The 25,898-nt window shown below is 37.1% G+C and overlaps 1 protein-coding gene across 1 annotated transcript in view; it reads right to left on the bottom strand.

The window, feature by feature from the left end:
* TSC22D2 (TSC22 domain family member 2) overlaps positions 1–25,898 on the bottom strand; it is a 49,773-nt gene that overhangs the window by 20,577 nt on the left and 3,298 nt on the right. Inside the window, exons 3-4 of the mRNA XM_046641805.1 lie at positions 24,439–25,898; positions 12,961–13,032 (exon numbers count right to left, since the gene is read on the bottom strand). Of these exons, the coding sequence (XP_046497761.1) occupies positions 12,961–13,032; positions 24,439–25,898 (1,532 nt within the window). The remainder of the gene's footprint in view (positions 1–12,960; positions 13,033–24,438) is intronic.

Below are 25,898 nucleotides of genomic sequence, written 5' to 3'. Positions count from 1 at the left end.
CATCTAGAAGAAAAATGCCTTTTATTAAGAAAAATAAGATCCCCAAAGCAATAAAATTACTTTAAACTATACTTTATGAAGAAAATGGATGCGTTTTTAAAAAATAAAAGATTAATATATTATCTCTCACATATCTCCTGGGATAATAGCTAGAAAGTATTTGGGGCTCTTTATAATATTGTAAGCATCTATAACAGATGCAATAGCAATATTTAAATAATCTTACTATAATACAGGATGTCACTTCTATTTTTTAAACTGATTAAACACCACTGCAAAGATACGGCCTTCAGCCTCATGAGACTTTGAATGGATTACATACTGCAAGTATTTAAAATTCCTAGTTTTAACTTATATTTAATACTATACTTAGTTATACAATGTGCTCATTTTGTTTCATAAATATTCATCTCCATACAATAACATCAGGTATAATACATAAAATCTAATCCATTAAGTCTTACCAATTTATGACCTGATGAGACACTCTTGTGGACAACATTCAGTCCTTAGAAGCTAGATTAACCCTCCAACCATGTGAGGGCATCACAACTTTTAAACTTTCGGCTTTCGATCATTATTATGTCACATTCCTCCTCCGATGCTGAATTCTAAAAAAAATTCTAGCAAAGAGTTTAAGTAAATAAGTGTTTTAATCAAATAGCCTTTAAAAATCTTTTATAGCAAAGTTTTATGTTTTACCATGATTACACAACTAATATTTTGTACTTAAGTATTTTTTTAATGTAAAATAATTTCATTATTTGATCTAGATACTTCAAACTTTAAATTTCAACATGGACTTTCAGGCCATCAGGAACACTTGTTAGCAAAGAGTCAAGTAGAAATGAAACCAATTAAAGGTTTAAGATCATGATCCAGAAATTATGATTTAACTCCAGAACTTGTTATAAACAGCTTCGTAGTCCTGTAAAATGGCACATGAGTTCTATTGTTTGGTCCATATCCATATAGGAGTTTCTAGACTTATAGCACAAGTGGCTGGATCAGTAATAATCTATTCCAATCATTTAAATGCTCAAGAAAGCACTCAAGTTTTTATACCTAAATCCTAGCCTGTCTCTATCACCCCAATTTTAAAATCAGACAACAAGATAGAAAGAATAAAAATTCTTTGTGTTTTGTATAATAGACATGACAACGCATCCTATCACACAGAAGTGGTCCTACTGCTGCTCATCTGTGTATGGACAGAGAAGAAAATCAGGTGGGGGTGGGAAGATTTAATAATGGTAAAATGAAGCAATTCTTACTTCATTAAGAATATAATCTTAAATTTACTAAATTTTAACAAGAAAGCTTTCACTTGGGCATCTATTTTAATCACTGAAGGGTAATATTAATAAGATTTTCTGTCTGATAAGAACGCTCATTTATATTTTAGTTGCCAGTAATCCAAAGAAAAGGCAACCCACATATTTATGGGGATATTTTTTGCCTAAATTAGCCCCCTAAATAAAATGACATGATGGGGCAAGGAGAGTGGAAAAGAAGAAGGCCATTACTAAGGAAGACCAATATGTGCAAAGCTATAGAAAACGCAAAGATAGCCTTTTAAAGGAAACTCTGCAGCCATCTCTAGAGATATTTGACCCAAATGTAGGGGTTGGAGTTATGCTGTTAAAGATTTTAACTTTAAATAGAATTTTTCTATTACACATGGCCATTTAAAAGTCTCCTATACAATCTGAAGAACTATTAGGATTTTTCCAATTTACAAATATAATCTTTCCAAATGCAATCTCACAACACATTTGACCTCAATAAAATCCTACTTTAGTGTCTTTTGTCAAAGCACAGCCTTATAATGTAATCACCTGGTGAAGGCAAAAATCCATATTTGAGGATAAATAATAGTTCAAAGTTGTGGTCATTTCATCAACGTATTACCAAAATGTTTTAAGCAAATTTTTATGCAGCTCCTGTCTCTTATCAACCAAAAGTAGCTACCATAATTATTAAAAATGTTATTTTGATGATTTACTTTTTGGGGGGACAAGTCCCATGAGAAGATACAATACCCAGCCAAATTTAGCAAAGTAAATGCTTCCTGAAATATATGTACCGTAATGTTGGCAATCTGCTTGTCTGTTAAGGCTTTGGTGAACTAGTCATTTAAAGGGCAGACTACCTGATCCTTTGTTAAAGGGCCTGCCAACAAGCACTGTTATGATAAAAGCCTGGAAAGCCTTTGGAAGACACAATTAAACCAGCCATATAAAGCAAATTCAGTCACTTCACTATGAAGTTTGTAGAAAAAAATTTAAAGGATGAGTACATTATGCAAACGTATAGTAAATTTACGACTCAAGAACTGTAATATCAACTTTTTCCTGAACACACATTTTCAGGGGTCACACCTGAAGAGTTTCCATCACTAAATTCCAACATGTAGGAAAATCCTTATTAAAAATCTGAGATAAAACTGGGTAACTGAAATGCTAGTGGATGAACAAAGCTAAGATTAGATATTGAGAATTCTCCTAAAAAGGCTATTTACTTAGAAAGCTGTTTTTATATATTAATCATAATCTTGAATCTCTGGCAAGACTGCTATAAAAAACAAATCCTGAACATTTCTCATAGTTATTATTTCATTCTTTTTCAATCTTTGAGGAGGAAAAATCCCATTTAACTGAGAATGTGGTAGTAAAAGTTCTCATAGTATAGTAAAGCAAGAACTAGGCTTATGTTTACCTTTACTTAGTTAATTTTATGGCAAATTTATATTAGAACAAAACAGAGAACACAGGGGCAAAAAGGTAGATGATTTACATCAAGTCATTATTTCAAAACTGATATGTGAAATCAAATAAATCTACAAGAATTTCTAAAGGAACGTGCTATTTGAATGAATGTGCTTAAGCTTCATTTGATACAAAACTTCACTTTCAAGTGTAAACCAAATTAAAAAGTTCACTACGCTGTTTTGAGAAATCCTGGACAAGACAAATCAGTGCTTGCTTCTCTGAAGGTCGGAAATGCTTATTTTTTAATGGAGAAAAAGAGGAAAATGGGGCAACCCTGTATGCCCCTAATAAACTGCATATAGTCTTTCCATAGATTATGTATTGGGGAAATGAAGCTAGAAGTATCAAAGATAAACTTACGAAAAAATTTGGTCCAAATGTACCTAATAGAATAAGAACACAGGAAAGACAGTGTGTTCCAAGAAATTCACATATTAGAAGACATAGAAAATTACAGGAAACCCCACATATCTGTGGTTGAGCCAAAATATGATTTCAGACAATGATTAGCTATGTTAAAAACTAAATATAAAAAAAGGTGTTTATCATGATTGCATGATATCAAATGCACCTATTGGTGAAAGATATGCAAAATATATAGCTTAAAGAATTTTACTAATACAGCTTTGAAAAACAGCTCTAACAAGATAGGTTACTCATATTTTTAATAGATTATCTTCATTTGCAAATGATTTATACTCCTCATTATTGCAAAAGGAGCAGAAAAAGCTTATAGAAGCTACAAAAAAACTCCATAAGAAATTAAAATTGGATGGAGATGGGGAGAAAATAAAAATGGAGAAACAAAAGTAAGTGGAAGCCAGTTATATATTAGTCAAATAGATGCAATAAGGACCTGCAGGCTTTGTTAACAGAAAGCTGCATACTTGACTCTGAGCTTTTATTAAATAACAGCTAACATAAAGGAAATATAACTGTTCTTAAAATTTAAGATACCATCACATATTATGCTTTTAAGAGTTAATATCTCATTTATTGAAACAAAGTATGTTATGACCATCCCAGACATAGAATTAACAACATTTTCTGGACTAAGTTAGCCCTATCTAAAATACGGCTAAAAACAGCTGCTGCAAATAAACACACAAACTTTCTGAAGATCAAGGGTTAACAGTCACTGCGAACAGGAGTGAGATTAGTCAAACACTACAACTCTTTTTCCCTCCTACTAGTGTGTAGGCTGACACAGAATACCTTCTCATCATGGTATTACCACCAGGTAGATAGGTGGAAAGATATGTTTTTGGCTTCTAGGACACAGGTCACACAAACTACTATTTCTGGGACAAATAAAAGAAATGAAAACAAAACAAAAAACGAGCACCTTCTAAACCTTTTAGCATTTATAACCAAGAGTCTTCAAACTTTGAAAATAACCAGGCAACAAAATGGTATAAAAACATTATTTCTTGAGGATATTTATCAGTGGATACACCTCCTAAATTATTACCACCTGTTTATATTTATTTCTGTCAAATACGAAAAATACTTTAGAAGGCGTCAACTGAAACCTAAACAGAGAACTTAATTTTTGGTAAGCTAATGCATTTAAGTGCTCTATATCAATCACAAAAATCTAATATACTTCCTCACTTGAGTGATTCAGAGTATTAGTATGCGTGTGTGCACACACACAAATAAAGAATGTCAGCTAGAATATAATCAGTTATTTCTCTCACCTAGCTACCTACCAACCCAGATCTGAAAACAAAAAATTAAAATAATTCCCTTTAATATTTCTTTCTTCCCAAAAGCTGGCCAAACTATCTGCAGGTTTAAACACATTGAAGATGTGCGAGTTTAAATTTTTAAATTACTAAGGACTAGAATGGAAAATACAAGAAAACAAAACGGGTGTTATACGTTTGTTCTAGTTCAACAACTTCAGGCTATATCGAAATTTCCTTCTCATCTGAACAAGTTCGGTAAGTCTTTTTCTTTTCTTTTTCTTAATTTAAATTTTTTTTTTTTTTTTTTTCTGAGGAAGATTAGCCCTGAGCTAACTACTGCCAATCCTCCTCTTTTTGCTGAGGATGACTGGCCCTGAGCTAACATCCGTGCCCATCTTCCTTTACTTTATATGTGGGACGCCTACCACAGCATGGCATGCCAAGCAATGCCATGTCCGTACCCGGGATCTGAACCGGCGAACCCCGGGCCGCCAAAGCACTTAACCGCTGCGCCACCGGGCAGGCCCCTCTTTTTCTTAAAAAGCTTTGCCACAGAGTTCTAGATTCTACAGAAAAAAATAAATTGGGTTGAGCAAATCAGTTTACATACATACATAAATACACAAGTTTCCATTCTATTCAAAGGCTTGTTTCACCTAAAACCCATTTAGTGAAGAGGAAAAATAAATAACAGCAAGAAGAAGAAAGAGACGTTATCAACTGCTTCTACCTTTTCCAACTGTTTCTCAAAATTCAACCTGAAAATAACTGCCATGACCTCTCAAGAGGAGGCTGTGGTGACTCCTATGTTGAGAAAATGTACTAACTAAAGAGGAAGATGGTAAACACATGAGCAGAAGCGTATAATAACGGATGAGCACTTAACTCCTCCTCACTTTGGAAGGTCTGGTCATGTTATGAAAAGTGACGACAGAACGTCAGGTGTCCCATGTCAGCTAGCCATAGCAAGGCTAACAGAGGAGGAGAAATGCTCAGGATCCACTGAAACACTACTTCAAACAATGAGATACAGATCTACGGTTAAAAACCTGGCAGCAGATAATCCACCCTAGACAACTATCAGAATAAAACTAGGAGTGTATGACACAATATAAAGAATAGCAATTACATAATTTATAAACCAAAGTGGTGAGTAAAAATGTCTTCAAATTGCAATCCTTTTTCCAACTTAAGATAATTAAAATCCCAATTTAACACATATGTATAAAAATTACAGTACAGAAAAAATTGGTACATGAATCTGTCTCAATTTCTAAGGGACACACTCACATTAATATCCCCATGTTCCCCTTCTCTTGCCATTACCCCCCCACAAACTTTAAGAAATGAAAGATCACCTCTTAAAAAATTTCCCCAATCCTAGTAGTTGTTTCAGCTGGAGTTTTGGCAGTATTCCCCTGCCTCTCTCCCCTCCCCACCCCCCCATATTATAGACTCGCTAAAAGCAGATGCACTTTTTTCCCTAGTATTTTATCCAGAACATTTCTTTTTTGTGACTATTTAAACTTCAAACAATCCTCTAAGAGACTAACACAAGTGAAGTACTTATTTATTCATATAAGACAGGAGGAAAAAAGCATGGATGTTTGAAAATTAAGTGTAATCTGTGATCTTGTTTTGGCTCTTGGATCAAGTAAAAAATGGTCATGAAGGACATTACCGGGACAACTGGCAAAATGCGAATAAAAACCATATATCACATATTAGATAACAGTATATCAAACCTGAATTTCCTAATTATACTGTTGTTACATAATAGAATCTTATTTTTAAGAAACATACGCTAAAGTACTTTTGGGTTAAAATGGACATGATATCTGCAACTTACTCTTAAATGGTTCCTAAGTAGTATGTTAGGATGATAAAGAAAGCATGACAAAATGTTAACAAATGTTGAATCTTGGTAAGATTACTGGGACTCTTTGTACTATTGTTGTAATTTTTCTGTCAATTTGAAATATTTTCAAAATACAGATTCAAATATTTTCCCTCCTTTTTGGTTAGGAAATAATGTTCTCAGAATCTTCTAGTCTAAGACCACTTATCCCCTTTGAAGTTTCTCCTGTTCTCTAAATGTAGATGGTGTTGCCCAAAGTCCAGGCTTGACCCTTTTACCCTATTCTGTTCCTTGGCAAACTCAGCCTCTCCTAAAGCTTGAACTCTAAAATAACAATAATAATAATAATAATAATAATAATAATAAAATAAATAAAAGATTCTTCAACCTCTTCTAGCCTTAACTTCTCTACCAAGGTACAGGTCTGCAGCTCCAGCTGTACCAACCAAGTATTTCCACCTTGACTTTCCATCAGTTCTTCAAACTCATCCAAAAGTAGCTAACACCAAAATCTCATCACTATTTTCTCCTTCCCAAGCCAACTCTTTCACTAATACTTCCTACCAGTTACCAACTTTGTTCCCTCAGTCAGTTAGGTTTGACACTTTGGAGTCAAATTTGACTGCTTCTCTATCATATCCAATCACAAGCAAAATCAGGTAATTTCCACCCTCTGACAACCATTTTTTTTTTCATCTCCATTGCCTAATTCAGGCCTTCATTACCTTTCTAGTATCTTTGGTCTCTATCCACTCCAACATCTCTTCTCTACTGTTTTCAAATGTTTTATGCACCAATCAGATTTAACCATTCTTATCACATGTGCTCTATACTTTCACAGTGGCTCAGTACTTCCTCTAACAGGAATGCTTCCTTTTCCTCGTTCTTTGCAAGATCAAAATCCACCGGCCTTTCAGGTTCCAATCAAAAAGCCACCTCCTAATGAAGCTTTGACCAATCTCTCCAGATGTACTTGAGAGGCATGAAATGCTTGATTTTTAAATGATAGTTATCACTCTCAATCATGTAAGGATGTTTTTACCTATCTTTTCCATATTAAGATTCAGCTTACTGGTTTTCCTATTTTCGACCACCACTAATCACCTCTGACATGGGATTCTTTCCTAATAGGGAACAGTTTGCCAGCTTTCCATTTCTTAAGCAAATACACAGTCTTCAGGTTTTCTGATAGTCATGGCCAACAATGACAAAACAGAAGTAAAGGAGCTCATTTCCACTGCTTTTCTTCCCTTTTTTCTTTTCCTTTTAAAACTAAGTGTGTGTGTTGTGGGGGGGGGGGGGGGGGGAGAAGAATAACATTCCACAGAGTAGGGATTTTAAAAGTACTTGGCTCTAAACCTGACTCAGAGTCAACATTTCTGATTAACAGTCAGGAAGACAGCTTTATTATTTCTAGTGATAGCAAGACTATTTTCCAGGAGGCTCTTCTACTTTCAGAAAGTAAGCTCAAGCCTGCCTGTTCAAACATCCACCTTGCTGTTCAAGTGGAGTATAAAGAAAGTAGATTTTCTAGTTAGCTTTCTATTTAGCTATATAGCTATTTATCCTATAGAAATGGAGTACAACAAGTCTGTCACAATCTTTTCCTATTTATTCTGGTTATATAAACATAGCCTAAAATTACATTAGCTTTTGTGGCAGGCCTGTCACTTGTTAACCAAAGCTGTAAAATGAAGTCAACTAATACATCTAGTTTTTTTTTTTTTTTTTTTTTTTTTTTTAGGAATATTAGCCCTGAGCTAACATCTGCTGTCAATCCTCTTTTTGCTGAGGAAGACTGGCCCTGAGCTAACATCCGTGCCCATCTTCCTCTACTTTATATGTGGGATGCCATCCCAGCAAGGCTTGATAAGCGGTGCTAGGTCCACGTCTGGGATCTGGGCCAGCGAACCCCAGCCACCAAAGCAGAGCGTGTGCACTTAACTGCTACACCACCAGGCTGGCCCCGCATCTAGGTATGTTTTTACTCTATTCAACCTAAGTTTCAACCTCCTTGAATTTACATACAAATTATTTCAACTTCTCAATTTCTGCACATGCTTCAGACTGTTAAATTTATAAATGCCGTCTTCCCATAATAGCTATGACTTCTTGCTTTAACGTCATCTGAACATTTTCTAAGCACGTCCTTAGGTTTTCATCTAAATCTGAAATCCAGTCCTAAAAGGTGACAGTTCATTATGAACTTATCCTCCGATTTTTAGTATCTTTGATTATCCCCTACCAGATATCCTTAACTGGAATAGGTACAAATGTAATCAGATAATAAATTATGTAAGTACTAGGTACAAATTATTAGAGAATATATTTAGAGTGGTTACAAAACAGTTTGGGTTCATATCCTTAAGGTACTTACAACTCACTATGGTAAGTCTTTAAAATTATGTATTTCAGATCTACAACCATGCAGCACCATACAGATGAATCTCAAACGTAATACTGGGTGAAAGAGGACAGATACAAAACACAGCGTGTGATTCCACTTATTACAAGTTTGGATAGGGGAGGGAAGTGATAGGAAGGGGGCATGAAGAGGTCATGAAGGAGCTTATAATATTGTCTTGATCTGGGTGCTGGTTACACAAGTGTGTTCAGTTTGTGAAGTACATTTATGAATGGTGTACTTTTCTGACACAAATTACACTTCAATAAAAAGATTTTCAGAAAGTCTTATCACTGAGTATTCAAAAACTAGATCAGGCAAGTTCTGAAACATGAGTTTTACCAATTGGGTTAACAAATACTGGTGGATGTTCATGATATATCCAAGCTTCTTGGAGGATGAGTAAAACAAAACAAATTGTCTCATACCAGCAGCTTAGTTCCGATTTACACCTAACTTCAAAAATGAAATAGGGAACAATGATATGAAATACTGGAAACCTTTTCTAACACAAATTACTTCAGGTTATCTAAACAAGAACTTGCAGCAGGTATCTAGTAAGACACACCATCATCTTACTTAGACATTCATTTTAAGTTAAAAACCCATGTATACTATGTTCCTTACTCATTTCTCTTTAAATATTGATGCTATCATAAGGAAGGACAAGCTGACTCAAGGGGATGGTGCACCTAGCAACTCTTACTCTCATCTGTTAACTACAATTCTGCATTTTCTTCACTAAGGAAGAAATACTGTAAGTTTTCATCGACAAGGTTAAATCCTTAAAGCTCCCTTACTCCTTCCTTTAGTCTACCTGAGCTAAAGTTTCTTCCCTCCAGTACTCCTTTACCTTACTTACTTGATATTTACAAGAGGCTAAAATTGTTTGCTATAAATTCTTAACCTGAGCTTTTGCAGACAAAGGATTCCCAGTGAGAGCCTGCTCCCCAGTGATTATCAGGATAGGTTTCTAAACTAATTCTGTCAATTTAACAAAGCAATGCCAATAATTAAGTTTGGAAAGCTGTTCTTTAAAAAAGAAAAATGTCAAAGTTTAAAGTTACTATTCTGAAATAGCAACACGCTAGGACGTCACTAAAAATTGATGTCTTCACAGTAAGATAGTCTCTAGAAAGCTAATTATGGAAGCTATATCATTCCTTTTAATAAAGAGTCAAAATAAAACAGTTTGGGCTTCCTAAGAATGGGTTGTATTATTTTTGAGCTATCAGTGTCTATATTGTTCCTATATTTGGCAATGGTTTCACCTGACTGATTCCCTGAGAACTCTGCAAACGATAATTGCAGAAGACAGAAAACAACGATGGCACGTACAGGAACAGGGGAAAGAAGGCTTGACAGTAGCTTCAACTTTAGCACAATAACTGAATAACGCACTGGATATCAATGGAAAGAGAGATTATCTCACTATATGCAGAGGCAGACTGATTGGCGAAAAGCTTCTCAACTTGCTAATTCTAATTTAAATAGGGAAGGAAACAAAGGGGTCATTAGGGAACTCTAAGTCAATGTGAGAAAGGTATATTAGTTACTTAAATTTTGATTAGAAGATACTCTGCTAAAAGAATCCTGGAAATAAAAGATTCTAGTCTTTCAAGTAAGGCAAAACCAAGAACCTTCATTTATCTAGGGCAGATTTAATGAAAATCGGCACACGGCTTTTAAAAGCTGCCCCTACTGAAAATGATTTCCAAGATTTCATAAACAGGAGCGTGAAACAGGGTATCTATCAACACTGATAGACAAATTTATATTTCAAAGTAAGTAGATAATGTAAGGAATTCATAGTCCTTTAAACTCCCGAATGGTTCTATTTAATAGAATCACCCTTGCAAAATACTTATTTGCCAAACTAGTAAATTTTTAAAAAATCTTAAATTTATAATAGTCAAAAATGAACAAGGCAATTTGGTGGCATATAATACAAACAAAATCTCTGGTGAAGTCGTAGTTAATATTCGTAAATCTTAACACACAAATCTTCAAACCATCTGCCATGAAAAAGAATACACAGTCCTATAATACTTTATTAGCTAACATGCCTATTAAAAAGTCTGTAGATGCTGGCCAAGCGAAGTTGTAGATAGCTGAAATTAATAAAGCTAGCCACTACTGCTCTTCTGAATTGGAAATCTAACAAGCTAGTAGAAAAGTTAAAAGGAAGCCACTAGTCAGTTTCTACTGGGTTGGGCTTGTCACCTCGGTACCAACAGGCCAACTTACAGTGAAGAATGCTGATCTAGGATATAAGTTCTGATTGTATTTTGGCATTAACACACTATAGACAAGTATCTGTTAACTTCTTTGGCTATGGAAAACAGACTCCAAGAAGAAGAGTAAATACTTTCAACCTGTGAGACACTACAGATATAGCAACTTGCCTCATTTCTGATACCTTAAATGTTTCTGGTATCTAAAAAAGAAAACAGATAAGGAGTATTTAGCTGTAAGAACAAATGATGAGCAGGCAACTTCTATGGTTGTTTTATGAAACAAAAGAAATCTTTTAATATTAGACCCAAATTATAAAAAATAAAGCTCAAACCTTTCTACATCATTTTGATGAAAATAATAGGTATCATTCATATTGATGTCATGGTAGCTCACGAAAGTTAGCTATTTGAAATAAATTACCATACAATCTGAAAACTATTGTTATTACATTTCTAAATAGAGTGCTATTTTTCCTTTTTCTAAGGGAAAAGTACAAAGTACACCACAAAGTACTCACCCTGGATACATCTGGTAAGTCATTTGAATGATTAAACCTTCATACTTGTTTCATGCCACAATTTACACTTATGTCTTAATTTATATTGCTGTAGCTATACAATTTAGAAATTGAATTTATAAACATGGTACTATAACTTTTAAAACTTCTTGTTCTATAGGTAACTATTTAAAAATATTTTTAGTTAAGTAAGGAACACATCACTAAAAAGATACTTTGTTAGGAAATTTCTTTCAAGTGACACACAGCAAATCAAGCCTAAGAATTAAAAGACTGTTACCATGTCTAGGCAATGGAGACCATGTCTTAACATGATATGCACATGCACTTACCAATACTCTTTCCTAATGAAAGAGATGGAGCTGAGTCCATGAGTGTTATCCAAACTATGCCAGAGAACACAAATGCGTTGCCAGGCAGAGGTAAAAAGAATCTAACAAAGCTTTGTGTGAATTTTAAAAAGATCGTTTGTGCTCAACTTCTATTTATTAGACACAGAATGGAGTGCTAATAAATATCCAGCAAAATAATTGTAACAGAGCATATACTACTTAAATGTGTATTAAGCAGAAAGATAAACCAAAGTATCTTTTGCCATAAATGAACTCCAAGGCTTCAGTCTATATATTAAAAAATTAAAAGTAAAATTTATACAACATTGACGTGAGAAAACAAACCATTTTAGGGGTTTACAAAACAGTAATGCAGATCTAGTAAATTTTAGCAAACAAGCTTGATGTTAAGTTTCTTGCCGGGGCCGGCCTGGTGGCACAGCGATTAAGTTCGCATGTTCCGCTTCTCGGCGGCCAGGGGTTCACCGGTTCGGATCCCGGGTGTGGACATGGCACTGCTTGGCAAAAGCCACACTGTGGTAGGCATCCCACTTATAAAATAGAGGAAGATGCGCATGGATGTTAGCTCAGGGCCAGTCTTCCTCAGCAAAAAGAGGAAGATTGGCAGTAGTTAGCTCAGGGCTAACCTTCCTCAAAACAAAAAAAGTTTCTTGCCAAGAATTTAACAATGGCTATTACTTTGATACCTTGGTCTTTTCCCTCCTCCAATTTCTCAATATGAAATAACATTTTGCTTTGAGTCATTAAGGCTTTTACGGAGAAATCATATAAAATAACACAAAATTAAAATAACTGTACGTAGTTTATTTTATAGAATATATTTTTATATTAAAATACACAAGGGTAAGTGGATCTTTCATATAATAAAATCCAATAGAATATGTAAATCCTTCCAAAAAGTAAATACACTTAAAAGTGCAGTAAAAAGAAAAGCATGTTTATATTCTATTTAAAATATAGATTGTCCTTTTGGTTTATTTTGCTGCTTTGTCCCATGCTAGATACCACGTGATTTCCCTCCCCGCTAAAATAACAAAGATCAGTTTTAATGATGAAAAACCAGTACAATGCAAAGCAATTCATGCATACCCTTTTGCATGTATACATTCCATATCTAAGTATTCATACCTATCCCAGAGGTTCTTTGATTCCTGAAACGTGTTCAAATGGAACGCTTGGTAGAAAGCAGTTGAAGGATTCCTGTGAGATCCAAGAATCAAATGGAAATGAGGTTGAGAAAGTACAGTACAATCACTACTTTTCAAAAAAAAGACGGAAGATTTTAGATTTCTAATACAGTGTAACTACTTTAGTAGAAAAAAAAAGCCTTCTGAAAAACATTTTGAAAGAAATGAAAAACTAGATGAAATCCAAAATCCAGCAGACCCCAAAAATTCAGTTCTGAAAGAAAGGGGTAATACAGATAAAATTCAATACTAACTAGCATCCAAATGTGTGTGTCTATGTGTACATGTTTATATACATATGAATGTGACCAGTTCATAGGCTAATCAATACTACTCTGTATCAGATACCTTTATAAATTCCTGTAAGTTCAGCAGTTTAATAAAGCTGTTCTCAGGTACAGTATTCATGTGAAATAAGTTAAGCTACACCTTCATAATATAAAAACTCCTCATAGGATCTATTTGATAGGGTTTGACGACGAACAGTGAGTTCTTTTCTGCATTGGACTTGGACACAATTTCCAGCTTCAGAATCCATTTATGTATGTGTGGTTTCTCTGGGTTTGGGCAAAAAATTGTGCCGCAATTTTACAGCAGCTTTCTAATTTCTTCCATTAGTACAGTGCCCCTTCAAGGGCTAAGAGCTTATACAGCTCAATCACCATCCATTTCTACTATCCCCTGGCGACACAGTCCCTGGGGCTTCAACCATAGATTTTTAACTGATGGGCTCATGGGGCAAGCTCCCAGAATACATGATTCACCTCACATCTCAGGAGTGGTTTCTCAGGGGACTAAACTTTTGACCAACCTGTTCTCTAACAGTCCCCCCCCACCTCAGCATATTTCCATAGCCTCCCCCACCCCCAACCTGTACAGTAGAAAGCTAAAAAAACTTGCCACATCACTTCTGAAATTCTTGACCCACGCTGCAACAGAGTAACAGCAGCAAGCTAAGAATATAAGTGCTTATTATATACCAGACACTACTCTGTTTTACACTTATTAACTGAATTCCAAAACAGCCCTAAGAGGAAGCTGTTATTATCGTTCCCATACAGATAAGAAAACTGGGTAAGAAGCACTTTTCTTGATGTCATGGAACTATTAGGTGGCAATCTGGTCCCAGAGTTTATGCTCTTAACCACTATGCTAAATATACAGCAGAGTTAAATTTTAACCTTTCTAGGTCTGTCTCTTTATCAGTTAAATGGTGATATTACTATCTAGCCTTGCAAAGTAGTTCAAGAACTGCACCTATATGTAAAGGTCCTGGCGTACAGTCAATGCTCAATAAATGACAGGTCAATTTTATCATCAAAATGAGGTTTAGATAGTGCATGTCAATTCTGAGACCCTAACAAGTACCTTAAGAGAGTCTCTGCAATAAGAATTGCAGTACAATAAGAAAACTACTTCCAAGTTCTACTGGAATAGCAATAAGTATCAAAGATTTCAAACAAAACAAACACTCCACAGAATTCCATGATTTCAAAACTCAGATTAAGACACTGTGTTATGGAATTTTTTTTGCGAGGAAGATTAGCCCTGAGCTAACATCCGTGCCAATCTTCCTCCACTTTTTTAATACATGGGTTGCCGCCACAGTATGGCTGACGAGTGGTGTTAGGTCCGCACCTGGGATCCGAACCTGCAAACCCAGGCTGCGGAAGCAGAGTGTGCTGAACTTAACCACTAAGTCACAGGGCCGGCCCCTGAATTTTTAAAAAATACTTTTTAGATGACAATTTTAATTTTAACCAGTAGGCTACACCTTAGATGTTGCAAAACTAGGAAAGGCAGACACTACATGCCAGAGCATCACGGAAGCAGCTGTGTGATCAATGAGGAGTCTTTAGTATCTGTACTTCTTTGCTTACCCTACACTTCAACTCTTTTCTGTTCTTTTAACCCTTTCTCTACTTTTCTCTTGACTAGGTCTAAGGTAATCAAAGGCACTGATTAGACATACTAATATCAAGGAAAGATTAAGAGACTGCTAAACTACTGTTTATTTAACAGCTGTGACCTCTCTCAAGATATATTTGTCAGGCTCCTTTTTTCAGTGTACTTAGAAATCAGTCTGCCAAATTAAATGAAAGCCAACTGAACCAACTGAAAATTCAATTTGGCTTTTTTACCAGGCTTACCCAGGACCACATGGGAACAAGTTTGCTAGTCACACAGGTCTGTTAGGAGACCTTGGGTTTAAAATAAACAGTGACACAAAGAGGAAGGTAGTAAATACAAGAGAGTAACAAAGAGTAAACCTGGAAGTTATTCTGCAAGTCTGGAACTTAAAATTCATTAAAGAGTATTTATAATATATTTATAAGGATGACATTCTTTAAAGAACTTCAGATCCCCCAACTCTGGAAAAATATATACATGTATATTTAATTTGAATCAAATTCATATGCCAAATAAATTGGTTTTAAATGAAGTCATATGACTTAAGTTATGAAATTTCAGGACTTTTACAGCATAGACTCTAATAATGAAATGTTTCTCATAAGTCAAATGTAGAAGTGAAAAAAGAACATGTCTGCAGTTAGTCGTATATCCTAGGGCAAGAAAAGAACTTGTGAAATAAAATACTATAAATGGACCTTTAGAACATCTCAGAACAAATACACTAAGGTTGCAAAAGCTGGCAGTTAACAATCACTTTCTACATATACTCAAAATGAAGAAGCCATATGGAGCTATACAAGCTATGCACTACAGAAAAGCTTAAATAGTCTAGATTCCAAGGATAAACATTTAGATAGTCTTATTATAAAATATGAAGTTTTTGGTGTCTCAAATACTTCAGTTGGGATGTTATCCATGAACTTAGAAATTTTTAGCAAATAACAATTAGTCTCAAAACACTGATTAACAAGCATAGTTAAAGGAGTCAAGTCTGTGAAACCTAGCTGATCAATTTTAAGAGCCATTTGTAAATATCAAAGGGCCTGATCATCAAAGAATTCTGTTTTGGAATGGCATAAAATTGAGGAAATGAAAATCCCAAGAAAAATGCTGTTAATGGGGATCATTTCAAGGTTACAGTCTATGAAATCTGAAGACACCAAGAGGCAACTGACATATTAAAAATTTATTAGAAAGAAAGAATAAATTTCATGCAGCTTTGGTCACAAGTTCTCTTCTTCCCAAAAAATGAAATTTGAAATCAGGTTTCTAAGAACATTTGATGTCAATGTAACCAACTAATCTAAATATAGAGCCAACGAGGCACTTCTTAGGAAGACTGAGGTGTGGTTTATTCTGAATTTATATCAGCCACCTAAATAGAAATGCTGTTTTCCTATTTGCAGACATTTTTCAAAACCAGTGAACAAAACATTCTTTTCCCCCTGACTTTACACACCAGTCTGTCACATTAGTTTCCAACTACGTGAAAGCAGTACATCAGAAGGTGACTCAAAATGTGACCTACGTCTACCTGCTTTACTAAGATACTATCTTCGTAGGGTAACTATAACAGAGGAAAAACATACATATATACTATACCTCAAAACTAAGCTATAAAAATTGTTTACCTTTAAAGGTTGAGGTACGTGAGCCCTGAACTCAGTGATATACCTTCTCCTTCTTTTATGTCAAAACTCAACTTCCGAGAATCTCTAAATAGAAACCAAGGAAATACAATAAGGAGAGGAACAACGAGGGCCATCTCCAACATTACTATTTAAGGATTTTAAATGATTAAAAAGATCCTTTAGGTGAAGGGTTACAACACAACAGATCAGCGGCTACTTAGCTTTTCCTTCCTCCTATCTTACAGTCAGCAAAGTAATAAAACAAAATTAACTCTGGGGATATGCAAGAGCACTGGCTTTGGAGTCAGAAGGCCTGAGTCTGAATCTACACTTTGTTGCTTAACAGCTGTGTGACTCAAATGCTCAAAGCCTCAATTTCTCTAGTCCGTAAAAAGGGGAGGGAAACACTTCCTTACAGTTGCTGAAAAGATCAAATGAGATACGTAACATAGGGCCTGACACAATTAAGCTCAGTTTGTGTTTACTATAGGGTCATAGTTTCCAAATTATGCTGTATAAAAACCAACTTTTGGCAGAGTATCTTAACATATACCAAATATATCATCATTATTAAGGTAATATCAAGGCAAACAGAATACTTAAGGCAAATAGTATACTTCAACTTAGAGCTAGGTATTTGAAGTTATTTAGTACATTCCAGTGGATGAGAATCCTGACTTCTGGGATTCAGAACTCCCCCAGGATTTCCTCATACACAACTTTATCACAAGATTTTAATTAAAAATATAATAATCACTGAAAAGGATACTGAAATGGTTCCAAGATATGTACTACTTTAATGATAAAAGCTTCAAGAAACACCTTTAACAGCAATCATAAACTTAGGATAAAAATGTCAACTTCTTACCATGACATTTAAGCCCTCCACTCTGGTTCCCATAAAGTTAATCACATCATTTTCCAAATCTGACATATTCTCACTCGCTGACATTGTTACACAAATTGCCTTCTCCCTCCACTTGGAAAATTATCCTCTTATCAGTGACCTAATTTTAAGATTCAGTTTGAGTTAGCTTCAGAAGAATGCACAATACTAGGCTGCTTTTGAGGACTGAAACTGGGTGGCTGGGGGACAGAGGTGGCAGAGAGGCTTTCAATTTATACTCCTGTATATTTTGAATTTTGAACTGTAAAAATGCATTACCTACACAAAGAATAAATTAATTTTAAACGGAAGTCAGTCTAACTACTTCTGCCCCACACCAATCTGACATAATGTCCTAAACTGTTCCCATCAGCACCTTATATTTACTACATTGCAGCCTATAATGTCTATCAAAGTATAATTTAATTATTTTCATATAACCGGAGATCTTACAGGACAGGATAGTCTTATTTCTGTATCCCAGTACCTACTACTCATAGAAGACAAAGAAAGTTGAATGATCGACATATTGTCACTTTAAATGTTTTCCTGGGCATTCAACCAACTAACTGAGTACATATTTGCAAACTTCATTTTATGTCACACAGTAGTCTGGTGGAAGGAAAAGGATTTGATAAGAGGAAGGTTTGAGCTGACAGCTGTCTCATGAAACATGTCAAATGTATGGACTTATAGATAAGGAAGCTTAAAATCTGATCAAGTCTCAAATTCTAATTTTACCAACGAGAAAAACTGAGGGAAGTTAAATGACTTGACCAAAGAAACCAGCAAAGTGATGGAAAAGCCAGGATTAGACCACAATCCTATAGTGTAGTTCTTACTACACCATGACTTTTCTGGCCTAAAACAATGTCCATACCATGTAATTATTTTCAGATCAAAACTGAAGACTCTTGGTATGATTTGTAACATGTCAAGGGATGATCTGGGAGAGCAGCGTGGACACTGAAATACTGACATTTCTGTGACGTATGCTTGCCATACACACCATCTTATGTTATGTATGGATTGTTCACAAATTACCTGCATACCTCATTTAATCCTCTCAAACTCTCCAAGGTAGGTATTATCCCCATTTTTCATATGGGGAAACAAGAGGCTTAGCTCAAGGTCAAATGCCTTAAGTATGCAGCACAGCTGGATTTCAGCCCAAGCATGTCTGATTCCACTGTCTGTAATGGTCACTCATATGATATGCTAATACATAATTAAATACACTTGATTTTATCAAGAGGGCCCCCCCCCCCCCTTTTGTTTTGTTTTCAAAGCCTAGGTAGACCATATACCAAAGCAAAGGATTTGTTTCGGTTTAACTTATAAAACCATTTAGTAAAAGTGAATTCTAATTCTACTTTAGAAACTGGTTGGTTTTAAACTTTGCTTTGGGTATCCTTCATTCACAGATTAAACAATTTACTTGTGTAAAATGGAGAGGGAGAGTCTAAAACATTAAAAATAACATTTAAAATACACTAGCATTATTTACGACATATTAATCACAGTTTCTCTTCTATACATCAATATTCTTTAGTCAAATTTTAGTGAAAGCTTTTGAGAGAGGAGGCTTTAAGTAATTTAACATCCAGTCTTCACTTATTTGTCTCACCTACTCTGATTAGTCTAAATTAACAAGATATTTACTAATAGTCCATGTCCCAGGTGAAGACTATTAAAATTAACTCAATCATCTGCAGAGTTTTCACGTAACCATCTTATATAAATGTATAATTTGAAGAATGAGAGTTCATTCATTATAAATGTTAGCTTGAGTACAAAGAAATAAAACTAAATACTCAAATGTGATTTGGGGCTTTAAATTTGAGAGGTAAGCAATCCAGAGCAGAATAGACTAAATTTAATTCATCTGATATAAAAGTGCAAATTATGCATATACTTTTTAGAGATAAAGCAGATAATCGATATACCTTTAAATTACCAGCCAAATTTGAAGTGCATACATTGAAATATATTATTAAAGTTATGTAATGACGGATATGGATAGGAATGATAAATTGGTTATTCTTCCTAAATCTTTATGGAAGAGTCCTGACTTTTGCCCTAAGCAATGCCAGATTAAGAATATAACAAATAATGAGTAATTTGGTATGTTCAAGAATTGCTGTGGGAAAGATCTAAATTATACCAATGACTTAGGTATGCATATCCTTTGTGGATGCAGTAATTCATATTATACCATCTAAAAGGGCAGCCTCAAATCACAAGTGCACTAGTTTAGTACAAAGAAAAACCCAACTTAAAGGATTTATTCCAATTCTGGAATTTTGCTACACATACCCCTAAAATACTATTAACTAGTAAGATTTTTTCTTGAAAATCTGCTCTTTCCATTAATAAGAAACTATGTTGGAAACATGAGCATTCAAGCTACACCTAACCAGACAAATTTGTTTTGATAAAGCCTCTCTTCCTCATACTTAAGTATTTAAAGAGTAATGCAATTAAGAAATAAACAGTATGTGTTCAGAAAAGGAAATGCATACTGGTCTAAAACCCTATTTCATGTCATTTCACGTTACTTTCTTTTGTTTTGGTTACCTGCATCACTCTCTATCCCCCACAACCCTCCAACTTCTGCCATTTTAGGAAAGAAAAGTCAAGATCCTTTTATATCTTGCCCCCTCCCAAATCAACCACTCCTCAGGAAAAAGATTCATTCTGGTTTCTTTATCACCTGATTGGTGGGGCTGCTCTTTGTTCCTGGAGGACACTAGAGACCATGACTGCTTCCAATCTCTTTGAAAGACATAACTCCATTCTAAACTAGCAAGTACCAGATCCATAAATCTAGTATCATGTTTTACTATTTCCAAATTAGTGCTATCAGAATTCTCAAAGAATAAATTGGTACTACATTTATTCTCAGGAAGTAGAAAACAAATATACCCCACTATCAGTATTGTACTGTAAAAAACCACTTCTCAGAAAGGCAATTTTGTTCAAAATATCCTCCTTCCCCTATAAGGAACAAACAATTGTTACTAAAATAGTTACTTAAGGAGTGTGTCTTATCCACACACACAAGTCCTTGGGTTTTCTAAAAAGCTAAGCAATGTTCAGTCCGTATGATTTGGTTCACACAAAATTTTAAACACTGTATGTGTCACTATGAATAAAAATGGCTATACTCCGACTGATACAACTCTTGGTTTAGGGAATTTCAGGCACTTCTGGATCAGTCTTTCTGGAAATCTATGATAATTTCCTTTACTTAGAGCCATGTTTATGACTGATGAGTATTTTAGTAATCAGCATGCACTCTAATGAATATATCAATATCAGTTTTTATACTAAATAATAACATCACCCATACATAGGATGCTATACTTTGATTACACAATCCTTGGTAAGAGTACCTAGATATTTAGATAGGTGTAAGATGGTATCCAGCGTGTGATGTGAACATCAACTGTAAAGCTAGAAGGGCAAAATTACCTCCACAATTAAATATAAAGAAATGTAAGCTCCCAAGAAAGACACAGATTAAAGTAAGGAGCGTTCATTTTTAAAGACTAAATGCAGTAAGACTTTCAGAGCTCTAAGCAGTATCTATAGATTTTACACCAAAGGTAAGAGTGAGAGTTCTGCCTCCTGACATACATTTACATAATCCTCTCACTTAAATGTTAAGTAAAACCAAAACAAACTCCATAAAAAACGCATCTACATATATGAGATATACATATATATACATTTCATACATATATATCTCATATATATAATTGTACAAAATTTGTATTTATAGCACATACCAGGACACACCACTTAACATTCACAATTTATGACACTTTATCAGTAGTCATTAGCAAACTACAGAAATAAAATCATTAAGATGTAGAGATATATGCCACTAAGGGATCCTTACAATCAGGTTTTCAACAGTCTTTTGGTTGCAGTTGACAGCTCACAATTGCAGCCATTCATAAGAGTTCCTGGAATGTGGTCTACAGAGTTCACTTTGGTCAGCTATCTACGGAAAACGATCTGCACTGTGTTCCTTTGCCAAAAGGGCCAGTAATATTTTGCTCCTCCCCCCATTTACCAAAAAGACTGTTAAGTGTATAGGTAGTTTAAACAAATTTTGTAACGTTCACTGTACAAGGAGCTACACATTTTTTAATGAACTATATTTTCAATCATTATTATATCCTCCAGATAACACGAAATCAATTTGAAGAAATCTCAACAACTGACCATAAGCCTTTTAATTAAGAAAGGCTACAGTGGTATATCGTAGGGTCAACAGACAATGTTAACTGAGAACTTTAAGACATTTTCTTTGTACATACAACCATCAGCCCTTTTAAAGGTATAATAATAAGACGTATTAACGGAGTCTGACTCTTTAAAATAAATGGTCTCAAAATGAGCCAGTATAGAGCCTTGTATTAAGATGACAGAACCAAAATCACCAGACAATTTTCAACATATATCAACCTAAACCACCTCAATATTTTTGTTAATCTTCTATTTTCCTTCCTTTTCTCAAATTGACTGTGTTTACTAACATCAACGTTTTGTTTTTAAAAAGCAAACATCTTACTTACGGGTATTTTCTTAGGCTCTGAAATTTGTCAACCTGTTCACAAAGTTTGAGTCATAATTACTCAAGACCTCTCACTCTAGTGACTCTAGTGTTTCATTTTACATTTGCATGATGGCAAATAAAACTATGCAGAGTTTAATTTAAGAGGGGAACCTAAAATCATCATTTAAAATTATGATTTTGTTAGTACTGTCTCCTCAAAAGCACTCATTCTCAGTAACTTCAACATATGTCTGGAAAAGCTGTGTTATTAATATCAAGCAAACAAGTTTAAAACGCCCTCTCTTTTACAAAGGCTTTCCTTTAAAAAAACAAAACTATTCCTATTTAATGGATTTATTCCTTCACCAGGTGTGTTGCTCCAGTGACAAAACAGTCAAATGTATAAGATTACATCTTGGAAACTAGCGTGTTAAATTAAAAATCAATGAAAGACTACTAACAAAAATTAGAAATGCACGTTTGATAAGCAATGCAGATTTTAAAAGACTAGGTGGGGGAGAGAAGTGCCACTTTTAAAATAGGACTGCACACACATCAAAACCCCCCCGCAATGGATTAACTGTTGCAATTGATAAGGACACTGACACAGCAGTATCTGTAGTTCAAACATTGACATGTTTGGAAATAAAGATTCTTGAGATTAGCAACTCTTTTAATAAAGTAAGAGAAGAAAAAAATGCATCTTTGAGGTCATACCCTAAGGAATACATCCCAGAGTTTCCATTTATCAACAGATCTCTGCTTCATGCCGTATCATCATATTAAAGTTCTGGGGAATGTAATTACATGTGCTGTAAACTGAGAGAAGTGTGAAGAAGAGAAAATATATTCTTCATTCACATGTGTGCATGTGTTGGGGGGCTTGGGAAACCAGTCATCATTTCTTGAAGAGCGATGGGGGCAGCCAACAACAGGAACAGAGAGCTAAGTAAACGGTTATTTACCAACCCATCAGAAAAAAACTGGCTTCTGGCGGCTAGGAAAGGGAAGATGCCTGTTGAGTATTACCAAAGGTGAACACGTAAACTCAATCTGCATTTCAGGTGTGCCCCGTGTGTGAAAAGTGAAAAATGGGAGCAAACATAAAGAGAGATTTTTCTGAGTGGCTTGGGGAATCAGTTTCTTTACTTGGTAGTCCCATCCACATAAAATTTCTCAACAACTAGCTGGCTGAGCTCAATTATGGGCACGTGGTATTCTCTGAGAGTTCTCAAATGGAAAAAAGACTCCACACAAGCAAGTCACCTACAAAAAAAGACGAACTTCGAGTTATAAAAAGCAGAGAAGATGAATTTCAGTGATCATTTTTCAAACCAACAGAAGTGTATAACAAAAATACAAGACTACGTAGAAATGAAAAGTTAAGAAAAGAATGTGAAAGAACTCAGAAGAAACAGTGGAAGAAAAAGCTTTAACAGGTCTCAATGTATTCTATATACTAATTATTCTAGAAATCCATAAAACTAGTTCTAATCTTTTAACACATCTAATCAACCTCAAAAAAAGCCCCCAAACAAATGTCTAACAGTAAATTACCTGAAACTTTCTATATAATTTTTAAATGTAATTTTAAAGCTTTGTAACAAGTCAGTCGTTAAAAATTTGCGTTATACATATTATGAAAGTTTTCATGTGACATTTCCTCAAAATCACTTAAAATCCTGATTAAACCATAACCAAACATTATCAACTGTTGTAGAACTGGTGTGGCAATCCAACAATTTTCACTTAAAGCATTAAAAAAAGCATCCCTTAAATAGAGGGAGCCAATTGTTGACACTTACACTCGTACTACAAAATTATTCTAATTTCAAGAACTACAACTTTACTACTGTCAAACAGTCTCTCACACCTCCTCCCACAGTGAAAAGACTGATGGGAGATAAGAACATCTTTCCAATACTCTCTGCTTTAAACAAAAGTATCCTAAAGAAGTCACTGGGAAGCCTCCTGACCTCCCATCCCCTTGCAATAAGAGGCTGGATGAAGAGATGATCTTCAAGGCTGGATCTGACATTTTACCATTCTCTCTCCAGCCTTTGCGGATACTAACAAGACTCTGCTGTAAGCGCTCAAGTGCGACTCATACCTAAGAAAGGGACAATCCTGTGGGGCATAACCTACCAGCTACCACTTCTAAATTGAGAGGAGTAAGGTAAAATCCATCTTTTTGAATAAACAATGCTGCATCCCTAACCACTTTGCTGCTTTTAAACTGTGACAAAACCAACTCTCTCATTACACACCTCAAGAACTGATAAACCAATTTTACTAAGCACAAACGTTTACATTTAAATATGCTGAGGGCCTCACGTTGAAAAAAGAGCTCTTCCAAAGCTGCATCCCCAACTACAACGCCTGGCCAAGCATTCCTATCAAACGTTTGAATAGGTTCCATACCTGTCTTCATCACCATCAACAGGAATAGCTATGCTGAACACAGAGGTGGTGAGGCTGTTCATGGGTGTTAACTGCAGGGGGTTTGCCAGGGCATCTGCAACAGGAGGCTTCACAACAGGCTTAGTTTCAGCAGCGATGGAAAGTGGCGGTTGAGGTAGGGGTTCGGATTTTCTTCTGGTATCGTCAATCTGCCCCACTAGAGGCTGGGTGTGAGTCTGAAACTGGCTTAGGTCAGGCTGTGGTAGACTCGTTGGTGCACTGGCTGTGCCCTGCGCCACGGGCAGCCCCACATGCGGGATGCTGCCGCCGCTCCTGCTGACTGGCGTGTGGCTGCTCAGCTGCTGCGACTGGACCAGAGGCGCGGGGACATTTGGCATAGTAACAGAGGTGGTAGACACACTAGGCACGCTTGGAGCGGGCACGGCTGCAGGCACGTTTGGAACTCCGGGCACCACGGCGAGAGGGCCACTGGGCCCGGCTGGCGGCACCCCGCCGCCGCCCATCTGCGGCTGCGGGGCGGACAGGGGCGGCCCCGCGCCTCCCACGGCAGCGGGGGGTCCTCCGGCCGGCTGGCCCGGCGCGGCCTGGCCGCCCTGCGAGGGTCCCGGCCCCGGAGCCACGGCGTCCCCGGGCAGGGTGGGCGCGCCCATCACCTGCGCGCCGGCCGAGGCGGCACTCTGGCCCGGGCCCACGGGAAGGCTGGCCGCCGCGGCGGGGCTGACGCCGGCGGCCGAGGGCTGCGCGGGGCTGGGCGGCTGCAGGCCGACCACGTGCTGCTGCAGGTACTCACTCTGGCCGGAGGGCGCGCCGGGCAGCAGGTGCGGCGGCGGCAGCTGAGGCTGGGGGTACGCGAAGGGCGGCGGCGGCTGCGGGGCAGGAGCGCCGACCGCCAGGCCGGGCTGCGCCAGGGCGACAGGCGGCAGCGCCTGGCCCCCGGGCCCCGGAGGGCCGACAGCGGGCCCGCTCCCCTGGAGCTGGCTGGGCTGCAGGGCGGCCATCAGCGGCGGCGGCGGAGCCGAGCCCGGAGCCACAGCCCCACCTACGGGCGGCGGCGGCTGCCCCACGCCAAAGCTCTGCGGCGGGGCCGCGGCGGGCTGGCCCATCTTCTCCGACGGGGGCAGCTGTGACACAGCAGTCAGCGAGCTGTCAGTTCCCGAGTCGGGCCCGTGCGCCCCCTGCATGGAGGCCACCACCACCACCACCGAGCCTCCGGTGGCGCCCAGGCCGCTGTCCCGCTCCGCGGTCTGCTCGAAAGTACTGCTGTGCCGAATGCAGTCCCCGGAGCGGGTCAGGACGCTGCTGTCCGAGTCGCGCTCGTAGTACTCCATGCACGTCCACCGGCCGCGCCGGTACGGCTCCCCGCTGCCGTGGTCCAGCTTGATCACGCGGAACCGGGAGCTGCACGCGGCGGGGGGCGGCGCAGGGGCCGCGGGCCCGGGCGCGGCGGAGGAGCCCGCCGC

The sequence above is a fragment of the Equus quagga genome, chromosome 1, assembly GCF_021613505.1.
Source record: "Equus quagga isolate Etosha38 chromosome 1, UCLA_HA_Equagga_1.0, whole genome shotgun sequence".
Taxonomy (NCBI): domain Eukaryota; kingdom Metazoa; phylum Chordata; class Mammalia; order Perissodactyla; family Equidae; genus Equus; species Equus quagga.
This window is presented reverse-complemented; position numbering and strand designations above follow the sequence as displayed.